This window comes from Myxocyprinus asiaticus, chromosome 13 (genome assembly GCF_019703515.2).
Source record: "Myxocyprinus asiaticus isolate MX2 ecotype Aquarium Trade chromosome 13, UBuf_Myxa_2, whole genome shotgun sequence".
NCBI classification, from domain to species: Eukaryota; Metazoa; Chordata; class Actinopteri; order Cypriniformes; family Catostomidae; genus Myxocyprinus; species Myxocyprinus asiaticus.
In genome coordinates this window covers 33,730,508-33,753,876 of record NC_059356.1, presented here as the reverse complement: position 1 = coordinate 33,753,876, position 23,369 = coordinate 33,730,508, and the positions used below count along the sequence as shown (strand labels likewise).

The 23,369-nt window shown below is 35.9% G+C and overlaps 1 protein-coding gene across 3 annotated transcripts in view; it reads right to left on the bottom strand.

Annotated features, from left to right (window-relative positions):
• nubp1 (nucleotide binding protein 1 (MinD homolog, E. coli)) overlaps positions 1–20,544 on the bottom strand; it is a 39,358-nt gene extending 18,814 nt beyond the window's left edge. For 2 of the 3 annotated variants that reach the window (XM_051713901.1, XM_051713902.1), the window contains exons 1-5: positions 20,467–20,544; positions 19,857–19,961; positions 17,586–17,719; positions 1,075–1,143; positions 918–950 (exon numbers count right to left, since the gene is read on the bottom strand). In XM_051713901.1, coding sequence (XP_051569861.1) covers positions 918–950; positions 1,075–1,143; positions 17,586–17,719; positions 19,857–19,961; positions 20,467–20,497 — 372 coding nt within the window. In that variant the 5' untranslated portion in view covers positions 20,498–20,544. Of the gene's footprint in view, positions 1–917; positions 951–1,074; positions 1,144–17,585; positions 17,720–17,813; positions 18,314–19,856; positions 19,962–20,466 lie in introns of those variants that run through there. The other variant, XM_051713903.1, reaches the window with a different exon arrangement.
• Between the last annotated feature and the right edge of the window lie 2,825 nt (positions 20,545–23,369).

The following is a 23,369-nucleotide window of genomic DNA, read 5'->3' as shown; positions in this document are numbered from 1 at the left end:
AAGCTTATAGCTAACTAGCTAATCACGTAGCTACTTTCATTGTTGTCAGCTGAGTGGAAGCTAATGAGTAAACATGTATTCACCAAACTGTTTTGTTCAGGATTCACAGTTTGGTACCCCCTTCAAGCAAACAATTCCAGTCATTGCATTTATAAAATGTAATTTTTAAAAGTCTGGTTTTCCATTGTTGACAGTTTCCCCTGAACTTGCATAGCAGAATACGGTGTAACACCGCTGCCGCTGTTTTTCTTGACTCGGCAGTATTAATATAGTCAGCATTTGACTGATCCTAAACAGTACTGATGTTTATTTAGCTATTTGTTTTATTTTTATTTATTCTTTATTTTAATGGTCAGCATTTGACTGATACTAAACAGTACTGATGTTTGTTAAGCTATTTATTGTATTTTTATTTATTCTTTATTTTAATGGTCAGCATTTGACTGATACTAAACAGTACTGATGTTTATATAGCTATTTATTGTATTTTTATTTATTCTCAATTTTAATGGTCAGCATTTGACTGATCCTAAACAGTACTGATGTTTATTTAGCTATTTATTGTATTTTTATTTATTCTTTATTATCTCAGTGTTCATTTCTAGAATTTGTTGACAATGTATAATAATAATGTCAAATATTCTTTGATAAAAATATTTAAGAAAGCAGCTTTCTGAGTACCTTTGCATAGTCATATCGGTGCAAAATCCACATAGAAAAGGTCTGTTTTCATTCCAGCTCAAAAATGAACGATACCGGCCACTATATTGGTAATCGGTGAATTTTCCCTCTCTAAAATCGGTATCGGTCTCAAAAATCCCATATCGGTCGGGCTCTAAATGCAAACTGGTCTGATAACATGTCTAAGTTAAAAGAGTTCAAAATCTAAAGACTACAGACATTTTAAAGGATCTTACCACTGGGGACCAACCAGAGCCACTCTGATGAACCTGTAGAGATAACAAGGATAGGACTAAGATCACCTGTCCAAAACTTTCATTTTAGCAGAGATTCTGACACAAACATGTTGCATTTGCTGTACGTGTGTTTGAAGCCTACAGTATGGTGACATACCTGCTCTCCCTCCAGCCCCATTATTTTTGGTATTGATGGCCCACAAATGTCTACATCTAGCAGTGCTACCTAAAACAGGAAGAAAAAAAAATTATGAGTACATAAATTGCCATAATATTGTTCAGTAAAGACACTTTTACATAGTGTGCCTTTTCCCTACTCAATATAATGTCACTGACTTACTGTGGTCCTCTGCAATACACTGAAGTTACCACAAGATGTCAGTGTGGCACAGATCACACCTTGGTGAGACAGCAGTTGTCTGACATGCTCTGACTCAGTTATTATGCAAGATAGCTGCACCATCATTCAAATCCTACATCTATATGCACAGACCAAAACCATCTCCAATACAAGCTTTGGCTATTTTAAACTTGTTTGTGAATTTCACTTCTATCCTGCTATGAAAGGGAAACATAACACTTTCCATTGCCCGCATGATTTGAATGAGAGCTCCAGTGATTTGGTCTCTTACATCTTAGTGTAAAGTACAGTGAATATATTATACCAGCCCTGAATCATGTTTATATTTGAACTCTATGCCAGATGTCAAGCAGAGCTCGGAGATAAGAACAGATGCACAATGTGTGTCTGAGTGTGTCAGCGTGACCCATAACACATTCAGTGCACTTTGAGAACTGCCAAAACTAAAGAATAGACAAGAGAATTAAATTCATTTGAATTTCAAACTCAAATATAAACCTAATTAAAAAGTATCATACTGCAAACATTATCCCAATAATATGAGTTAGCCGATAAGCCAGATCAAATTCAATACTAAGAAAACACTAACAAATAGTAACTTTTAAAAGAGGTTTGTAGGGTGGTAATTATCACCCATTATTACATGGCTCTCTGGAATACTCGATTGGGATTAGTCAATGGCACCATCCAGTGGTCAGATATTGCTCTGTAACAACCGCACATCCGGGGATTAAGATGTACAGTATCTGGATTTTGCGAGCAAGTAAAAGCAGCAAAAGAGCACAGAACTCCACAAAATATTCCAAAGGAACAAAGCAGATTCCCTAATCCTCTCTTTCATTCTCCCCTTCACTCTCTCAGGAAATGGCCTCTTGGCGAGCAAGGTTGCAGGGAGGGTAAGACTGATGCAGTAGAAGTCAGGGATTCTCCCCCAGAGCTACAGGGGAAGTCACACCACTTCCTCTCAGAGTCTGTATACTTTTCTTCTGGCAACCGCTGTTCTTTCCAGTACTTCCCTTTTTCCTGGTTTAAAAACACAAACGTACGTGCCTTATTTGGCATTCCTAAATGTCTGAAAACCCTTTGGGCTAATCAAATGAGCAGATGTAGGAGTAGAGAGGCACGTTTTAAACTTCCAAAAATGCAAAGATTCCATGGACCACTTGAGGGACTATAGAGCAGCCACAAACGGGCCTGCTATGTTTAAGATTGGATATACTGTAAGCTTGGTTTCTTTACAATAGTCTATATGCTCCTTTAGGTCTAAAAGAGCAAAGAAAGGCAGTAAGGCTGTTAAAAAAGTTAGGCAGCAACATTACTCTGCCTTTTAGGATACCTCATTCTTGCCAAATTCTAAGGCAGCATCACATGTATGCTTCGTAGAGTAGGCAATTCCAGAATACACTGTGCTGAGCACAAAAAAATAACCAAGACGTGTTGACTGAACTGATTTGAAATATATTTTTCATTCAACAATGAAAAGTGTAGACAAAAAAGGTTCAGCCTAATTAAAAATGTACTATATTTGGCTTATATCGGGTCTGTTCCAAAACTTAGTGAGCTACCTTTCTGTCTCCTGCCTACATAGGCAGCTGTCTTCTTTGGCAGCATCCTTACTGAAATTATGCCTCATAAGAGACCGATTTGGAAAGCTCTAAATAGGAGGCAACTCCTTGCGTTATTCAAATAGCTCTCCTCACACCCAGCGCACAGGAGACTCGACTCACAACTTATTTCAAACCAGGTGACGCGAGAGGAAAGACGCGATACTCTAAGGAGCATAAATACGCATAGCACACACATTTTGGATAAAATAGTATGTTTTTTATGATATTACACTATTTTTTAATAAATAATAATAATAAATAATCTTTGATCCCTCCCTCACTTTTGAAGCTCATATTAAATCTGTATCTAAAATAGCCTTCTTTCACCTTCGCTGCATTGCTCGCCTTCTACCCTTTATCAGTCTCAAAGACGCCGAAACACTGGTTCATGCATTTATATCCTCACGTCTTGACTATTGCAATGCCCTCTTCTTTGGTTTACCTGCTAACTTTATTGCTTGGTTGCAATATATTCAAAATTCTGCTGCTAGAATTCTTACACACACCAAACGCTCAGCTCATATTACTCCAATCCTGTTTGAACTCCACTGGTTACCAGTTTTGTTTCATATCAAATATAAAATAATCCTGCTTACATTTAAATCACTTCATGGTCTGGCACCTCACTATCTTAGTGAATTGCTTCTCCCCTACAACCCGATCCGCTCACTTAGGTCTTCTTGGTCTGGACTCCTTTCTGTCCCTAGATCTCGCCTCTCTACTACGGGTGGCAGGTCATTCTGCGTAGTAGCACCCAATATATGGAATTCACTCCCCCTGACTCTTCGCAGAATTCCTTCTATCTCTGAGTTTAAATCTCAACTTAAAACTTTCATGTTTTCTCAGTGTTATTTATCTTAATGTGTTATGTATTCACGCTCAATGATTGTGCTATCTGAACTGTGTTTCTGTGACTGTTATTCTATATTACTGTGTTACTATTGTAAAGTGTCCTTGAGTTCTGGAAAGGCACTATATAAATGAAACTTATTATTATTATTATTATTATTAAAATTTGGCCAAAATGAGATATCTTAATAGGCAACATAATTAAGATATCTACCTTTTGGAACAGCTTTTGTGTCGGGAGCACATTTATAATGTCATAAAATGCTGCCTCTGAAGGAAGCTCACTAGGTTTTGGAACAGACCCATAGATTCATAACATGCTAACATCAAACCCTACTAAAATCATTCTGTCATTCTGTGGGCTTTGTTTGGCGTTCATTGTTGCTGCCTATGAAGAGTGCTCCAAATCAGTCACATATGAGAAAGCAGTAGTTAGCAACGCAGCTCACTTGTTTTGAAATTAAGCTTATGAGGGTTGAACATTTCATCTACTGTATATGACAATCCTCTCCATTCACTTTCAAGTAACAAGAGTACAACTACATTATCAAACTAACTATTGTTGTTAAAGATCTGGGCTAGCAAGCCAAAAGTAGGTTAAACGGTAGGTTAAAACCAGAGAACGGGAGATTTCTAGAGCTGTTGTGTTCTTGAGCAAGGCACTTAACCCTAGTTGCAAAAATGTACTGTAAGTGGCTTTGGATAAGAAAATGTCTTTTAAACAAATTAAAAGAACTGGGACTTTAAAACTGTTATGCTGCAGACATTTATTTTCAACCATCCAAACAACTGGCTGCTATATTCATCAAAATTCTGCCAGACACACACAGTTCATAAACCACCAGCATTTCCTCAAAAAGCAGCTTGGGAGACATGCAAAACAGAACAAAAACTTTAAGATGTGGAAAGGAAAGAAAAATCTCACATTTGATGTATATTTTGTGGTCACATGTTTTATCTTCCATACCTTAAAATGTACTTGCCTATCTTATGATCGCTTACATCAAACTTTGTAGTGACAGACCAGTATACACGTTTTTTATTTTTTTAAATATATGAGATTTTTAGTCAACTTTGATGCTGCTGTGCATTCAACGTGATTTTGTGGTAAAATACTGCATCATATCCAAGCTTTATATGCAGAGACAAACTAAGTGTTAACCATTTGTTCTTCCATATACTGTTATCACACGCTGGACGGACGTCTTTGACAGTTGCGTGGAATCTTGTGAGTTTTTTCTTTCAGCATCTCGCGCAGGACCACAAAATTTTTAGACACCAAGTTAAAAAAGAAGTTACATTTTTATAAATGCGTCTCAAAACACCTGAGTTATGTTTCATTTGTTGTGCTGCGTTTTGAAGAATTTCATGTTGCAAAGAGGACTTCATGTGACTTACACCATTAAATATGATTCCACCTAACACTAACCCCTAACTCTAACCCTAACTCCACAACACAGAGTTCCAGCACTTGAAACTTTTTGTCCGGTGTGCATATTTACGTATAATTATTAGACAAGTTCAATGCCATTTGATTTTAAACTATTTAAAAATCAAAGCACCCCGAAGAGGTTTAGCTGCCTCATGGAAATGTGAAGCTGAGCACATATACAGTGTACAGTTTGATTTTTTTAATTTTATTTTAATGTGCGATTTTATCATTTGAATATCTATGTATTGTGCTATTTACGTCATAGCTCATTGTGCACTTTATTTGCTGCAATTTTGAGTAGTGTTTGAGGAAATTTCATTGCAATAAATTTTCTTTATTCTCGTGTCCAACGAAAAACCGATTAACCGTTCATGGAACCTCGCGGTTACCCAAATGTTAAAACCGGTAACTGTGCACATACCTAGTCATAACTGTCTCTTCCGGTGTTATGACTGACTCTTCTCTGCTGATGTATGCAAGGCCGCACTGCAGCTTAGCCAGTTTGAGTCAGTTTTAACCCTCCCCATTCAAGACTCTTGTAAACAAACCTGGCGTCAAAGCAGCTAATGCAGAGATGAAGAGCTATATTTTCTGCTGTTCCCTTCCACAAACTACTTTGGTTACAGGGCCGCTGGCTTGGATTTACATTTTGAAGGAGGAATAACAGTAAATTTGCAGTCATGTTCAAGACATTTCATGCCTGAATGCTTCCAGAGGTGATCACTACTGCATACAATGCTAGTCGGATGTATCTGAAGTTTGTTCATATTTTCATTGCAGATATCTTGGGATGTTCTCTTGACATGTAATGGAAAAAAGATAGAACGAAGAAAGTATTTCCCTTTGGATGAACCCTGTCCTCCGCATCCTCCTTACACAGAGGATAAAAACCATGTGCCAATCTAGTCAATGAAACTCCCTATGACTCTCCATGCATGTGTGTTGGAGTGGATGAGGCAGATAAGAGCGAATGTCTTAGCAGCTGAAGGTTGCACTGAAGGGGCCTCTCAAAGCTCTACTCACTTATTCAGTTTTCATCAACAGGAAACGTGAACAAAACCCAAGGCATACAACAGGATGTTCCCCCTAGAGCTCATGTTGCTTGTTAACAGCCCTTCCGGAATAAGAGGTGTCCAAGCTTTCAACACAGCAGACAAACGGGAGTTATCAGCAGGAGTGTGATGTTTGGACGTTATCTATCACACTAACACACACCACTGAGGCTTCAACTGTCAACAGTGTGAGACAGTGTGCACGCACAGGGTCCAACTCTCAATTGGGATGAGCACAAGTGTCTTATTTAAACCAGAGAAAAATCCTTGATTTTATTTTGCAGGCACAAATGTCCGATTACCAGTGTTGGGGAGTAACTAAATCTAAAAGTACAGCTGCTACTAACTTAACTACACTGTGACAGTTGCTCAGCTGTTTTTAAACTGTAGCTTTTCTAGTAACAAGCTATTTTTTTCCAACAAGTTCCAGTCCAGAGTGAGAAAATGCTACATTACTGTTTTCGTCACGTTGTATTGCCCACAAAGCTTTACAGCCGAGCAAGCTTAAGTAATAATCAACCACTTTATTATGTCTTTCTTTCTCTCAAATAGTGCTGGGAAGTCTGATTTATTTTTGTAAGTCAGTTTGATCTGACAGTTCATTTAAATGAATTGGTTAAAAAACAATTAACAGATTCATTTGAAGTATCACAGTTTTGTTTCTGCAACTCACTGCATGACATTTTACATCTTTTTGCAGCAAAAATACATATTTAAATAGTGCTGTTTAACAATATGTTTAATTTAATTTATATGCCGTTTATATCTCATCTGGATATTGTTTAGTTGTACTAATAGTGTAAACTTAGGTTTGATGCTTTCACCCTAAATATTTATCCTTTTAACTGAATCATACTATGTGAAAATTAAATATCTAAAGGATTTTGCCCTCTTATACAGTTTCAATGTAGCTAGCTGTGTTTTGTTAGTAGCTTATAGCGTAGCCAACTACTTTTTAAATAGGGTAGCTTGGCTGTTGTTTAACTTACTTTAAATGAGCGTGTAGCTAGACAAACTAAAGGTTTAAGATCCTCTAGCTTTCCCAACACGGCACATTCCTATGTACGCCATATGGTTACTAACCACTGAGAAATAATAACAGTCTCTGAGGAAAAAAAAAGAAAAAAAAAATCAATGAAGAGAAAAATACCAATACAACTGCACACAACAGCCATCAAATGAGGGATAGAGAAAGAGGGATATGAGAAAAGAAAAAAGCATGACCTATACTTTTAAAGACCTATTAGAGATTGCCACACACTGAAAGCTGAGAGCATAGAACTCTATTCCTTACGGCTTTATAGAAGTCAGTCGACAATAGCGCGTTTCACATTGTGGAAGTCCCCAAGCTAAGATATTTAATTTGTTTGAGGGTTTGAAGATTACTTCAGTCAGTAAGCTGCCAAAGGCTACACAGAGACTGCGGTCTGCACACTGACAGTACTACTGTGGCCACAGTGTGTTGAGACGAGATCAATACATCTCTCCCCAGTGCACTGGATCAGAAAGAGTCGCAGTCAGAGCCGTGCTCTTCTCAATAAACCCGGTAAATCTGGCCGCTTCTGCTACATTGCCCTACACTTTCCAATACACTAAAAATAGCCAGCTATTTCAGATGGAGAAATATAATAAGTAGTTGGCTCCGATGCTGAGATACAAACAAAAGATTTGCCCCCGTTAGCTGCTCTGTCAGTGATTTAGCCAATTTCAAGGTTGTGGCTGGTTGAGTTTCCTATTTTGATTAAAACAATGGTTTCGTAGCCAAAGGTGTCACACTTAAAATGTCTGATATGATTTCGGAAATGTAGTGAAAGATTTTGGAAAAGTGATTTCACAGTGCTCTGAGGCAAAAATTATTTGAACTAATCCAGTGGAACAAGAGGCTACAATGCAATTAAAATGAAGCTCTTTGTATTAAATACATTTATTTGCAATACATTTTAGCAGTCAAACCTGTAGCCCATCTAAAACAATTAACATTTCTGACAATGTGCAAAAATGCCTTTTAAACAGGGTTCCAATGTATTTCCATGACATCTCCATTGCTTTCTAGTCATTTGTACTTGAATAAATATGGTGGAGCAGTAAAAAAAAAAAAAAAAAAAAGTAACACAAGTAAAATGACCTTGGTATTATAGGGACATTTAGGGATTATTAACTTTTAAATGTATTTCTACCATGAAATAAGCATTGTATTCACTAAACATTTTCTTGGTATCTTTAGAGCTCACTTGACTTCATTCTAAATCATTAAACATGTTGTTACGGTGCCTTGAAAGTTGGTCTCAAACCAGTTTCTTTACTGGTAATGAGGTGCATTCATACAAAAACATTTACTGTATGGGAATAGTTCACCCAAAAAATAAAAACTGTCTCATCATTTACTCACCCTCATGCCATCCCAGATGTGTATGACATTCTTTCTTCTGCAGAACACAAATGAAGGTTTTTAGAAGAATATCTCAGCTCTGTAGGTACATACAATGAAAGTGAACAGTGACCAGAACTCATAAGGTTTATGTCCCTTTTGGACCTTCAAAGTTCTGGACACCATTCACTTTTAGTGTGAGGACTAACAGAGCTGAAATATTCTTCTAAAAATCATAATTTGTGTCCTGCAGAAGAAAGAATCAGGGATGGTATGAGGTTTGAGTAAATTATGAGAGAAATTTCATTTTTGGGTAAACTATTTCTTTGAGGCTCTTGTTGACTGGTGAGTGAGGCTACAAGCTGCCTTTAGTTTTATACACAGCCAATGATCTGGCTACTGCTTCAATATTTTTGGTTTCAAAATGTTTAAAGCTCACACAATTAAAAAAAATGTTCCCCGACTGATAACGATCCTGATAATTTAAACTTTTTAACAGGAGCTCTGTCATAACTGGTAATATAATTTTTTTTATATTCATTTTTAATAGGCCTTAAAAACTAATTTTTACAAGGCTTACACAAAATATTCTCTATATTAGGATACACCTATAACGAATGAGGCTTAGTGTTAAACTGAAGTCTTACTGATAACCCATACTGTAGGTGTAAATAAACTTAAAGTGACAGTTTTAGTTATTTATTAATTGTCGTAATTTCATTTAATAATTATTATTCATTATGTTATAATATTTTCTTCAACAATGCATCATATTATAGTATCTAAATATTTTATTTAAACTACAATCCCTGCCTTATAATGTTGTTGAATGTTTGTAATATAGCAAAGTCCCTATTAAGGAAAGTCGGTCCACTCGGTGGCCATCTTTAGAACGCTCCCGGGCAACTATTTTCAACGGATACAAGTGGCATGTAAGTACACCTATCTGCTTGAATGAGGAAAGACTGAAATCTCCAAAATAGCTGGTCAAAATTACAAACAAAGAACATATTTCAAATCAGCAGTAAAATCTGACAACAATGGCATCATAAAATGTGCTTCTTTAGCTTAGATCACGCTAAAAAACGCTATTTTTAGGCAGGTTCATCTAATGTGCATGTTCTTGAATTAACTGACAGGCAATGTCTGTATCTGAAAGGTGATTGGCTCTTTTCCCTGTAAGGCAGGATTTCCTTTTCTACATTCACCATATTGAGTGTTCCAATTTCTCCCATTCATGTTTAATTTCTCTGTCTCAGGCTACATAGTCCCTGATGTTAGTACCGCTTTCACTTGTTCCTGCTGGAGCTTTAATGAGGACAACAACACATGCCCTGCGTCTGAAATCGCGAACTATCAAAATATGTACTGTATTTGATGAAGGATGCACTTCTCTTCTAAAAAAAAAACACTTATAAAACAATACGCTCTTTAGGTATGCATGCAAGTAGTACGAATAGATTCTGGAAATACTTCATCCGGGGACACGGAACTTGACCTGTGACCTGAATATAAGATGTACTAACAACAACCGTGAAAATATTTTACTCTGGTTTTGTTAAACAAGCCCTATTTAAGCACAAGAAACAACTTTCATGGTATATATAGCATTTACAGTTGAAAAGAGCCGTCCGACTCGCAGTCACCGCTGCTCTTTTGAAACCAACGTTTTGAACATGATGTCTCCTCAGCAACCGAGGGATTATGGGAACGGAAAGTGTCCAATCGATCCACATTTCAGAATCTCCCTGGAAATAGTAAGTTATCCAGGTATTTCTCACTTACTGTTTTATGAATACTGAGGATTCGGAAATACTACTTTATTGGCATACTGTTTTTGGCATCCTAGTATGGAAGAATGGATATTCGGATACAGTGATGCTCTCCTGTGAGGGAAGAGATAACATCTAAACAGGTGCTACTGTAAATGCAGTTTATTTGGGAGTTAATTAATAAGATCTTTGAATTATATTCTATCTTGTAACAAGCGTTATTATAATAATGATACTTATGTCCGGCGGAGACTGAGAGGCAGACAGCGTGGACAAAAATAAAGACCGTTTTACACGCCGCTTTCCCTTTGCTGCATAAGAAACAACACATATACAAGCTTTTCATATTCGCCATACCTCGTACAACAGTGCATTGTTTTTAACCGCAGAAAAAAGTTTGCTGGCTTACAACATACGGCCAATGTTCCCCACACACCCACGATGACAGTAAAGCTGAAGTCTTAAAGAAGCCACGTTGGTGATCGGTTTATGTGATTGGCCAAATTATGATACCACTGAACGTGTCTTAGAAAGTGAATATTGGTTGATCTTACATCATCAACAAAACAAAGAAAAGTCAAGCGGATCCTTAAGTCAATGATTAATATTAAACAACTGAAACACTTTAAACCTCCACTTTAATTTGATTCGATTCCTGTTTATAATCTTGGGCGGTGCCAGGCATTGTGTGGGAATGCTTTCCTCTTACGCAAACTTCCCCGAAACTATGGATGAACCAACCAACTACCCATAACAAAACGTCAACAAACTCATCTGCTAGGAGACGGTATAAGCAAAGAAAACCAGATTTCACAGATCAGGCCTTACTGAATCATACTTTGGCCTAACATTGTTAGTGGTAACAATTAATTGTTTTTAACACAAATTTGTGAGCCAAAGTAAAAAAACTGCCAGTCAAAGCAGACTTTTCTGAATAAACTGATGAAAAAATATGAACAAGAGCCTAAATCATGCCCAAAACTAATGATGTCTCGTTGAACTCAGTGTTCATGGGTAGGGCTGGGCAATATATATTAAATATTAATATATTTATTTTGTTGGTGAAATTTAAAGGTGCACTCAGTAATTTTTTCCCCATTAAAAAAGATTTACTCCAAAAGAATTGAATTGTAATTTTGAAACATATGTATAAAATCATGATCACTCACATGAGATGAGGACTCTAGTCATATCAGTAACCTTATAAAAGCTGTTTTATTGTGCATGGGACAGGGGCACCCTCATAGGGGCTACCATTTTAGAATCACATGATCAGCTGAATACTGCTCGCTCAATCTCAGTAACTGTCTTGTTATTGGACACTTTCACTCTTGTATTAACTGAATCATGGCTGATTGTGAATAGTGAATTTCTACAATGGCATCTTTAACTGAAAACTATTGATTTTGAATGATGCTGCATCCACACCACTAGGCGTCACTGTAAGTCCACGATGACAAACAAAAAAGTTACTGAGCACACATTTAAAGCGACATTGTGACTATTGAAGTGATTTTTATGTGCTTTTTATTGGGCCAGTAAGTTTCCTGAAGACAAGAGGCAAGTTTCACATTCCTCCTTGTCTCGTGATTCACGAGTTAAGAGAGCATTATTAGGGATTCAATCCTGAAGGGCTGAAACCCTATTGTATTTGTCAGGATTTTTTTTAGGGGTCCAAGCACCAAAGGTGCTGGAACCCTATTGTATTTGTTCCGATTTTCTTATTTTTTTCCTTCCCTAAAAGTGTCTGGGCATCAGAGACCATAAGTCGTGGAGACAACAAACTTGGCAGGATGATCCCAAATCCCCCACCACTACTCAGGTGGCACTATAATAAACACATTTATGTTTTGATTCATATCTATGCAACTGTAAGGGCTAGAATCAAAATTATTTTTTTCCTCTGATTCCTTGAGTCTATAATAATATTATATCTATAATTTTTTCCGCCATTTTGAATTTTTGGAAAAACCTACTTTTTCGAACTCCTAGACCGTTTGTCCGATCAGCACGCAATTTGGTATACATCATCTACAGACCCCCTTGACAAAAAGTTCTCAAAAGAATTTAGATATGTCAAATCATTCCAAAGATATCAACGATAAAATTCCTTCGGTTTAACGCAATTTGAGTAATTGATCAATATCTACTCAATGCAAACTCCAAATGTAACCAAACTCGGTACACATAGTCAACAGGACGTTTAGAAGATGTCAGCAAAGTTTTGTACAATTCCACCACTAGGGATTTACTACAACTAAAAAAATTTCATAACTTTACAGTCGTTTCAGCGACAAAGTTCAAATTAAATATGCATATCTTTGGTTCAAATGCTAACATATTCTTAAAATCGATTAGACAAATTAACAAAAATGGCTGCCAACAACCAATCAAATTTCAGCACCTTATAACTCGAGGGTTATGGAACTTACTATACACAAGCAGGGTGTCAAGCCGCATATCAAATTTTGTGACAAACAGCCACACAGTGGCGGTATAATTAGCTAATTCGCATTTTTGCTCATAACTCCGGAACCTTATACGCTACAATTTTTTTGAAAAACCTACTTTTTCAAACTCGTCCAAGGCTGTTTTTTCAATTCGCACAAAAATAGCTATACATCATCTACATACCCTCCAGAAGAATTTTGGTATTTCAAATTGTTCTGAAGATATAATCAAATACGTTTTGGGCTGTGGCCCATAATAACTAATTGCCATGTATCTTGTGAGCACAATTTTCAAACATAGCAAAAATTTAAAAAAAAACATGGAAAAAGGAACATTCTGAGGCCACATGCAAAATTACATCAATTTGGCAGAGCTAAAATGAAGAAATAGCTATTTATACAACTACATTTAGAAATATGGAGATAAACAGGCTGTTTTAATGTTTGTCCACCTGAGGGAGTCACACAACAAGAAATGTCTTCAAAGAATACTAAACAAATACATGAAAACAAAGGCTGAGGGACAGATTTAAACCCTATTTGGACAGGATTAATTTTATGTGTATGTGGGGGAATTTAACGATTACCAGAGCTTCAGTCATTTTAATTCCTTGTCATGCTAGTAATTTTATTCAGACTTTTTACGGTGTGCACATTCCCGCACTGGTAATATTTAATCTGTAATAATATGCCTTGGTGATATTAATAGCCTGCGAATTGACATGTTGGTAAAAAAAAGCCTGTAAATCAGCACTTTCCAGTGATGTTGGTTAACAAGATGGCAGAAAATGTAAGACACTGCTGAGTTCACTCCACGAACCTACATAAGATTCCAAGTTGGGCTCTCTGCTTCATTATTCAAAACTGTTTGCATCCATATGACCAAAGTTCATAGTTGTTGCTTCATCCCGAATACAATTGAATTTAGTAATATTGCGATTGTAGACTGTGTGTATTAACCACACGGCATTTGGCTCCAAGTGAAACTACCATCGCAAAATTCATTCACAAACTCACGCACATAAGCATAGTAACGAGAGAGTTTATTCGTAAATGTCAACAAACAGCATGAAAGATGAGCTCGTGCCCTTTATTGCACAACAGGGTAAAGCTGAAAATAATAATGAGACAGCGGTTCGGGAGCAGCGGGTGATGTTTTTAGTTTCAAATAATTTTTTTTCTGCTACTTCCCAATGTCTTTCACTCCTCTTGCACTCTCTATTTCATTGGCTGTTGTTTACTTCCGATCTCTCACTTGTCGGCATGAGTGCGCACACCTGACATCTCGTTAGACAAATTTCAAGCAGGTGATACTTATACTAGCAGAGTAAACAGATGGACCAGCGCATACGAGATGCTTGATAGCAGGGTTGCTGCAGAGTTTTTAAAATCAAATTTAAGACTTTTTAAGACCTTTTTCAAGACCTGAACAAATAAAATGGATACTGTTTCCCCATCCCCAAAAAAAACAAAAAAAACATACAATCTCAAAATAAATTATGTATCACAGACTCTTACTTAAACAGACAGGGACACACATTCAACATGGTTTTAACATTGCTTATCAGTAAAACAGGGTAGGCTGAATGCAAGTTTAAAATACTCAAGACATAATATCCAAATTTATATCACATTAAAATTGGTTTATGTACCATTATATAAATTAATACAAATTAGTGGTTGACAAATATTGGATTTTGCTGATACGATAATGTGTTGAAAAAAAAAAGCAATTAATCTGCAAATAGTTTTTTAAATGACTAGCCTACATTAAATGTCCTTCGTCTTTCATTCCTGTGATGGGGAGGGCCAGACAGAGGCTAAAATAGTCAAAACTGAATTAAATTCCAGATGCAATTTATGGTGCAACCAAAATACCAATAACTAGGGATAAGAAAAAGAAAAAAAGATTTGATTTATAGTGCATAATTTTTAACTTTAAAGGCTGAAATATACAGAGGACTCTTATTTTGAAATTTTTGCGCTTCGCTGCATCCAGCTGCTCATTCAAACAGATAAGGGAAATAAAATGTGCACTCCTACGATAATCTACAACGTATTAAAATATAAACAATTAAAAGTAAACATTATATTTCATCAACACGATATTATCATCATCAACATTTGATCATTAGTGAATGCTTGTCATAAATTTCCGATAAGTCCTAATAATTGCGGACTGCTCTGCAACAGCAGGAAACACTCACAAGCACCCGCATGCTTGGACAAAAATACAACAGTGCCATGTTTTCACTCTGAAGGATGAAGCGCATGCATTTATTTAATTAAATCATAATCTTTTGAAGTTTGATAATCACATTAGGTCATATCAAGATTCCTGTCTTTCAGCCCCCAAATTAAAGACCTCTTTAAATGATAATTAAGACTTTTAATTGTATCATTTAAGATATTTAAGAGCTTTTCTGACCTTTAAGTTGGGGAAACTGAATTTAAGACTTAAGTATTTGCAGGAACCATGGATAGATATTTTTCAAATACTGATCCTGCTATTTGTGCCGCTTTACCATCATCTGTGGTGAAGATAGAAGTTGCCCTGATAGCACACGTACACCACCCAGACATCTATTTGATATGTGCGTTTACATCTGGAAGACATATTTTTTTAGGTTGTTTGTCATCTGCAATATGTCTATAAGACATATGTCAATCAGTGCATCTCGGATGTCAATAAGATATTCAGCAGATGTCTTTGAGACATTATGATTTAGAATGTTTGTAAATCTGATATTTTTAAGATGTTTAGCAGTTGTTAATTAGATTGTGATGCTTTCCAGATGAAAATATTTAAAACAGACATCTCTGAGATGTACATGTGCAATCTGGGTGACATCTGCACTCTCACAGAAGCAGATATCTCATGGACCAGCAATCTCTAGTTATAGTTAAAAAGGCAGATAGATTTATTCTGATGAATAATGTAATACTATTAAATTAAAATCATTAACAATGCTTTAAACATAAAAAAAATAATTTAATATTATCAGGTGAATTATTTAACTTAACAGTATTGTGTTTTGATAGAGAACTAATGTTTATTTTCTATCATTTATTTTATTGTGCTTTAAACAGGTCAGTGTAACAAAACATAACGACCAGACTTTCATTCTGATAACGGTTACATCATGACAACCAAAAAAACTACAATTCCTGCATTCATCTCCAAAACATCAAATTCTGTGACAATACCAGTCCGTTATCATGACATAAAGGGAGCTTTGTACAACAGTACTTGTCTATTGTTAACCAGTTGTTAATTTTTGCATTTCATGATTATTCATATGCACCAATCAAATGCATCAAACTGTCCATTTGAATCAGTTCAAAACACTGATTCACTTAAGCCATCACTAAGAAATGTTCAGAGAAATTTTAATTTTAAATGCTTTTTTTAAATGTTTAAAACTTTTAATATACTAATATATATATATATATATATATATATATATATATTATATATATATTGTTACATTGTGCATATAAAAAGTATTAAATATTACTCTGCCTTGTGTTAATTTAACCAAAATAAAAAAAGAAACAAAAAAACATGGAAAAAATGCCTTTATTATTTTTAACAATAGTTTTAGTACTGAATATTTGATGATAGTAACTCTGACTGATAAACAATTCACCCTTTTATGCCAATTTCAGAGCTAATGCATAAATATGGTTTATCGCCAAATCATGGGTAGTGTGTAGATTACTTTGACAAAAGTTCAGGAGACACACTATTGTTAATTTCAACTGTATATCAATGCCAGCATAATGCAGAAATACTTAATTTGATGATGAATTTTGGATATTAAGATTTTCTTGAGAACATGTGAAATACTGTAAACCACGGGTCAGCAACCTTTTTGACAAGGAGTGCCATTTTTTATTTTCTTGGTCAATGGCTGTGTGTGACGAGACTCGCGCTGCACATGTAAGCCATTTGTGCATCACAAGCCGATCAACTATTTAGCTCTTTTCTGTGAATCGCACCTGCAAAATCCTAAAACTTTTTTTTCCAGGTTTAAATTTATATTTTGAATAGACTCCGATTTTTGAACCCCACGATGTGGGTTTATGTTTTCTCTTTTAATCGTTTAATGTAATTTTGAGTGTGACTATGGTTTAAGGACGGTGTACCTGTATGCTGGGTTGGAAATCTTAAGGATTAATAGTAGTGTTTTCCTTATTACATGACATGTTGTTCTTAAAACAAAAAGAAACAAATGAAACACGGAATGTAGGCTGTCATCAGCATAGCCCGACCGAAACAAAGCGGGCACGTTTACTCGTGTGATTAACCGAAAGTGAAGCGCTGCCAGCTTGTGATGCATGAATGGCTTGCATATGGGTGTACTGCAGTCTCGTCAAATTTTTTATTTTAGTATCGGAATTTATATAAATAAAATAGTCTAGCTCTCTTGCCGTTGCTGGCGTGCCAGTGATTACCCCTCCGCGTAACAATGCTGGCATGCGTGCCATAGGATGCCGACCCCTGCTGTAAACAATTACATTACAGTTAATATTATAAAACTACAAATAATATACTACTAATAAACTACTAATCAAATAAAACTATTAAAATAATCATTAAAATTATCATTATTATAATCATAATTTAATTTATTATTAAATTCTTTGTGATTTTAAATTGTGACCTAGGCTAATGTTTTGACAAATTCTAAAATAGTTGCTTTATTCTAATCTTTGACGTCTGATTCTTAAGATCCTCATAAAAGTACAGAAGTACAGCATTCTTCAGGCTTACCTCTTTGGAGTCATCACTAGCTAATGCATGTGATAAATGTGCACTGAATGTGCTCTTCCCAACACCCCCTTTGCCAGACAGAACTAGAATCTTGTGCTTCACAGAGGTCATCTTCTGCCTGATTTCCTCAATGGCTGCAGTGGGAAAAAGGAGGTTACAGCCTTAAGATTTACCCTGAAACAACAAGCTACATAAAATCAAAAGCATGTTGGTTTTGTGCATTATCACCTGTAAGCATCTCTTTACAACATATTGGACAGGTTACCCATGACTTATTCAAGAGTGGTTTACTGGACCTTCACTGGTTTATATAGGCCTAAAAATATAAATGGGCGTATCTCGTGTACATACCTCATTGCCACTACTTTTATACAATGCCTGTCCTGATCATAACAAGCAATAAAACTTTTGTCTTTTGATAATATAACTAACAAGGAACATTAAAGATGTGTCCATATCAAGTTTGTTGTCAAAAATTGTGCCTCTTTGCTCTTGTCTTTTAAAGTGTTTCAAAGAGCATTTTTTGCTGCATTACAGCATTATAAATCCTCTTAAATGTTATAGCTAATGAGAAGAAAACTACTTAAATATTATTATATCAGATCATTAATACAAATAACAACATGATAGGTTCCAAACAGTTTATGCAATTAAAAGCACATCATAAAGCAGATATACAGTGGCCCCCAAAAGTATTTGGACACTTAAGGGAGTTCAAGGCCAAAGGGTTCAATACAAGTTAAGCTCAATCGACAGAATTTGTGGCATAATGTTGATTACCACACAAATTTATTTAGACTCGTTCTTCCTTTTCTTTAAAAAAAAAAAAAGCACAAATCTGGGTTACAGTGAGGCACTTACAATGGAAGTGAATGTGGCCAATGCTTACTTTTTAAAAAATTATAGCCACAAGACATAAAGGATATGCATGTAAACATGATTTTGGTGTGATAAAATCACTTACTAACCTTTTCTGTGTTAAGTTATAGCCAATTTTACAACTTCATTACCATGACGATGTAATGTCAACAAACCCTAAAATGACTGTAAAAATGACAATTAAAACAACTTTACTGCTCAAATAATATACAAGTTTTAACAGAAGAATTAATGTAAATGCTTTTATAAAATTATAAGCTTTACATTTCTAATTTAAACCCTCCAAAATTTGTCCCCATTCACTTCCATTGTAAGTGCCTCACTGTAACATTGATTTTGACTCTTTTTTATTTTTTTATTTTCCAAGAACAAGTTGAAATTAATTTTTGTGATTATCAAAATGATGCCACAAATGCTGTCGATTGAGCTTAACTTGTATTGAACCCGGAGCATTCCTTTAAAGGAATTGTTCACCCTAAATTAATTTACTCACCCTCATGCCATCCCAGATGTGTATGACTCTTTTTTCTTCAGAACAGGAACAAATATTTTTAGAAGAATATCTCAGCTCTGCAGGTCCATTCAATGCAAGTCAACAGGGTCCAAAACTTTTTAGCTCCAAAAAGCACACAAAGGCAGCATAAAAATATAATTCTTAAGACTCCAGTGGTTAAATCCATGTCTTCAGAAGTGATATGATAGGTGTGGGTGAGAAACAGATCAAAGTCCTTTTTAACTATAAATCTCCACCTTTGACCAGTCCCAAACAGGAGGTGTCGAGACTCGATATGCACGAAGAATACATATCACCAAAAAACAAAAGAAGACGAATGTGAAAGTAAAAGTGAAGATTGATAGTTAAAAAGAACTTAAATGTTTATGTGTCTCTCACCCACACCTATCATAACGACTCGAAGACATAATGAAGACATGGATTTAACCACTGGAGTCTTAAGGATTAAATTTGTATGCTGCCTTTATGTGCTTTTTGGAGCTTCAAATTTTTGGTCGCCATTTGCTTGCATTGTATGGACCTACAGAGCTGAAATATTGTTCTACAAATCTTTGTTTGTGTTCTGCAGAAGAAAGAAAGTCATACACATCTGGGATGGCCTTAGGGTGAGTAAATGATGAGAAAATTTACATTTTGAGTTAACTATCCCTTTAAGCAACACTTGTTGTATGAATTGCATTACATTAGATGCATTAGGTAATGGGGTATGTAAACAAATGATGCTAAACCTTACTAACTAAACTATTATATATAAGATGACCCTAAATATTTATTATTATAGGGTCATCTTAGTGGATGTATGAGGTCAGCAACCCTCAAGTTCACAACAGAGTAGGAACCACAGGTTACATGATCATACAGTACAAATTAATGTATACCGGGATCAGGGGCTTTGGCAGCACCAGATGCACACATATTCTGGTTTGGGCATCCCTGACAGGCAGATGATTTACCAGCCAGGTCACTGCTCGTGCCCGGACAGTCTAGAGAGAATTAAAACACATATAAATAATTAATATACATAAGTAGACATAAGTAAAATGTATCTAAACAGTGACTGTAAGCTTTGCTCTGACATGTCTGACTTTAACTGAAGCTGTTATTTAACGACAGTATAGATGCACACAGTTGAACACAGACCTACGTAAATTACCAGTAGGCTACAACTTTAAAAACAAACCAGAACAAAATTCCCAGACGAAGTTTGATACCATGTTGTAAGTGTAACTGTATATATGGATGCTTAAGTAAGCAGTAAAGTAAATGTTTAAGCAGCTGAAACAGGCAGTTGCTGTGACAGCCTGTCTGACTTGACAGATGTAAAGTTATGTCAGTTTCCATGACATAAATAAACAACTAATGAGGCGTAGCGAGACACATATAAGGATGGCTAGCAATAGCGAACTGTAAACAGTAAATGGCTGCCGTCTAAAAGGTGTCTTTTTAAAGCGCCTAATGACAAACCCTTAAAACATTTATAAGACTCACGCTCTGGTGCGTCACTAGGAACGTCCGCCATCTTTCAAACACGGGCGCATTTCCTGACAGCAGTGCAACGATCATTATATTCCCCGGATAATGAGTCTACTGTCCTGTGTGTCAAAGGTTCCGTTACAGTACTGGCTATGCTTGCATTCATTTGGTCTCTGTTGTACATGGAATTTGAGGTTAATGTGTTTTGCTGCATGTTTTATTTTGTGAAATAACTTATAGCCAAATCTATTTTGACAAAAATATGGATGGGCAGGGTAAAATGGGAAAGTGTGCAGTTGAAGAAGTTTACATACACCTTAGCCAAATACTTTTAAACTCAGTTTTTCACAATTCCTGACATTTAATCGTAGAAAACATTCCCTGTCTTAGGTCAGTTAAGATCACTACTTTATTTTAAGAATGTGAAATGTCAGAATAATTGTAGAGAGAAATATTTATTTCAGCTTTTATTTTTTTTGATCACATTCCCAGTGGGTCAGAAGTTTACATACAATTTGTTAATATTTGGTAGCATTGCCTTTAAATTGTTTAACTTGGGTCAAACGTTTCGGGTAGCCTTCCACAAGCTTCTCACAATAAGTTGCTGGAATTTTGGCCCATTTCTCCTGACAGAACTGGTGTAACTGAGTCAGGTTTGTAGGCCTCCTTGCTCGCACACACTTTTTCAGTTCTGCCCACAAATTTTCTATCGGATTGAGGTCAGGGCTTTGTGATGGCCACTCCAATACCTTAACTTTGTTGTCCTTAAGCCATTTTGCCACAACTTTGGAGGTATGCTTGGGGTCATTGTTTATTTGGAAGACCCATTTGCGACCGAGCTTTAACTTCCTGGCTAATGTCTTGAGATTGCTTCAATATATCCACATAATTTTCCTTCCTCATGATGCCATCTATTTTGTGAAGTGCACCAGTCCCTCCTGCAGCAAAGCACCCCCGCAATATTATGCTGCCACCCCCATGCTTCACGGTTGGGATGGTGTTCTTTGGCTTGCAAGCCTCACCCTTTTTCCTCCAAACATAACGATGGTCATTACGGTCAAAAAGTTCCATTTTTGTTTCATCAGACCAGAGGAAATTTCTCCAAAAAGTAAGATCTTTGTCCCCATGTGCACTTGCAAACTGTAGTCTGGCTTTTTTTTATGGTGGTTTTGGAGCATTGGCTTCTTCCTGGCTGAGCAGCCTTTCAGGTTACGTCGATATAGGACTCGTTTTACTGTGGATATATATACTTGTCTATCTGTTTCCTCCAGCATCTTCACAAGGTCCCTTGCTGTTGTTCTGGGATTGATTTGCACTTTTCACACCAAACTACGTTCCTCTAGGAGACAGAATGCGTCTCCTTCCTGAGCGGTATGATGGCTGCATGGTCCCATGGTGTTTATACTTGCGTACTGTTGTTTGTACAGATGAACTTGGTACCTTCATGCATTTGGAAATTGCTCCCAAGGATGAACCAGTGTTGTGGAGGTCCACAATTTTCTTTCTGAGGTCTTAGTTGATTTCTTTTGATTTTCCCATGACATCAAGCAAAGAGGCACTGAGTTTGAAGGTAGGCCTTAAAATACATCCACAGGTACACCTCCAATTCAGTACACCTCCTATCAGAAGCTAATTGGCTAATTGTCTAAATCATTTTCTGGAATTTTCCAAGCTGATTAAAGGCACAGTTAACTTAGTGTATGTAAACTTCTGACCCACTGTAATTGTCATATAGTCAATTAAAAGGGGAACAATCTGTCTGTAAACAATTGTTGGGAAAATTACTTGTGTCATGCACAAAGTAGATGTCCTAAACAACTTGCCAAAACTATAGTTTGCTAATATTAAATCTGTGGAGTGGTTAAAAAATACGTTTTAATGACTTCAACCTAAGTGTATGTAAACTTCTGACTTCAGCTGTATACTGGGCCACTGTGACATGTATTCCAGGGTCCGCTTGAATTATCAGTATTGGTAAAATTGCTGCTTCTTATGCAGTAACTTACCTTAACCATCACAGACTTGTCGTAACAGAATTGTAATGTTTGTTTAAAGCAATTTAAAAATACCTATTTTATACCACATAACAGTAGCTGACACTCCAAACTGTGTCACAACAACACTTTTGGCTTGGGAAAAATTGCTTATTGAATGTCACAGCTTGCTAATGTCACCCAAAATAGAATATGCTTAAAAATCAATATTTTGCCATCCTAAAAACACTTTCAAGCAGGAAAAAAGAAAATAATTCTCATTGTCAATGTTTGGGGTTATAAACGGAATCTAAAGACTAAATGATGGCCGACATTTTAAACGTTTTTAAATGTAAGAACATAACCCAAAGTCTTTAAATATTACTTTATCTTTTAATACTATTTATTTGTTTTTGGTTAGCCTATATGTTGAGACAGGGATGGTTGGCTACATGGGTTAGTTGAGACAGTTAATTATCACTAATTCTGTAATTAATTTCACAAAAGTGTAACGTAAAAATGTTTACCTTCTAGACCTACACTGATAGATTCTTTCAGAGTATTTGAATGTTAAAATCTGTGAAGGTGAAGACAACTTTTCATTGTATCTATGTCAAAACAGAAATTAAACCCCATATGCTAAATCTGTTATAGAAATCTTTTTTTTATTTTTTTTAAATGTATTAATAGTTAATAGTGATGGGCATCAGTTGTAGAGTATTTCAAATAAGATTGGCAAGCCTGTGATAGCTGTGTTAGCTTGTAAAAAGAGTGTTATTAGATCTGGAGAGCAGGGAGGAAATAGGTTAAATTTGATGATCAGACTAAGTTTGATCAAGATAGACAGTACAGTGGCAAAATTATTATTATTATTTTTTTAAATAATGTAATTCAACATTCAGGTAGTGATGCTTGCAGTGCTACTGTGATATGACAGGTTTGATA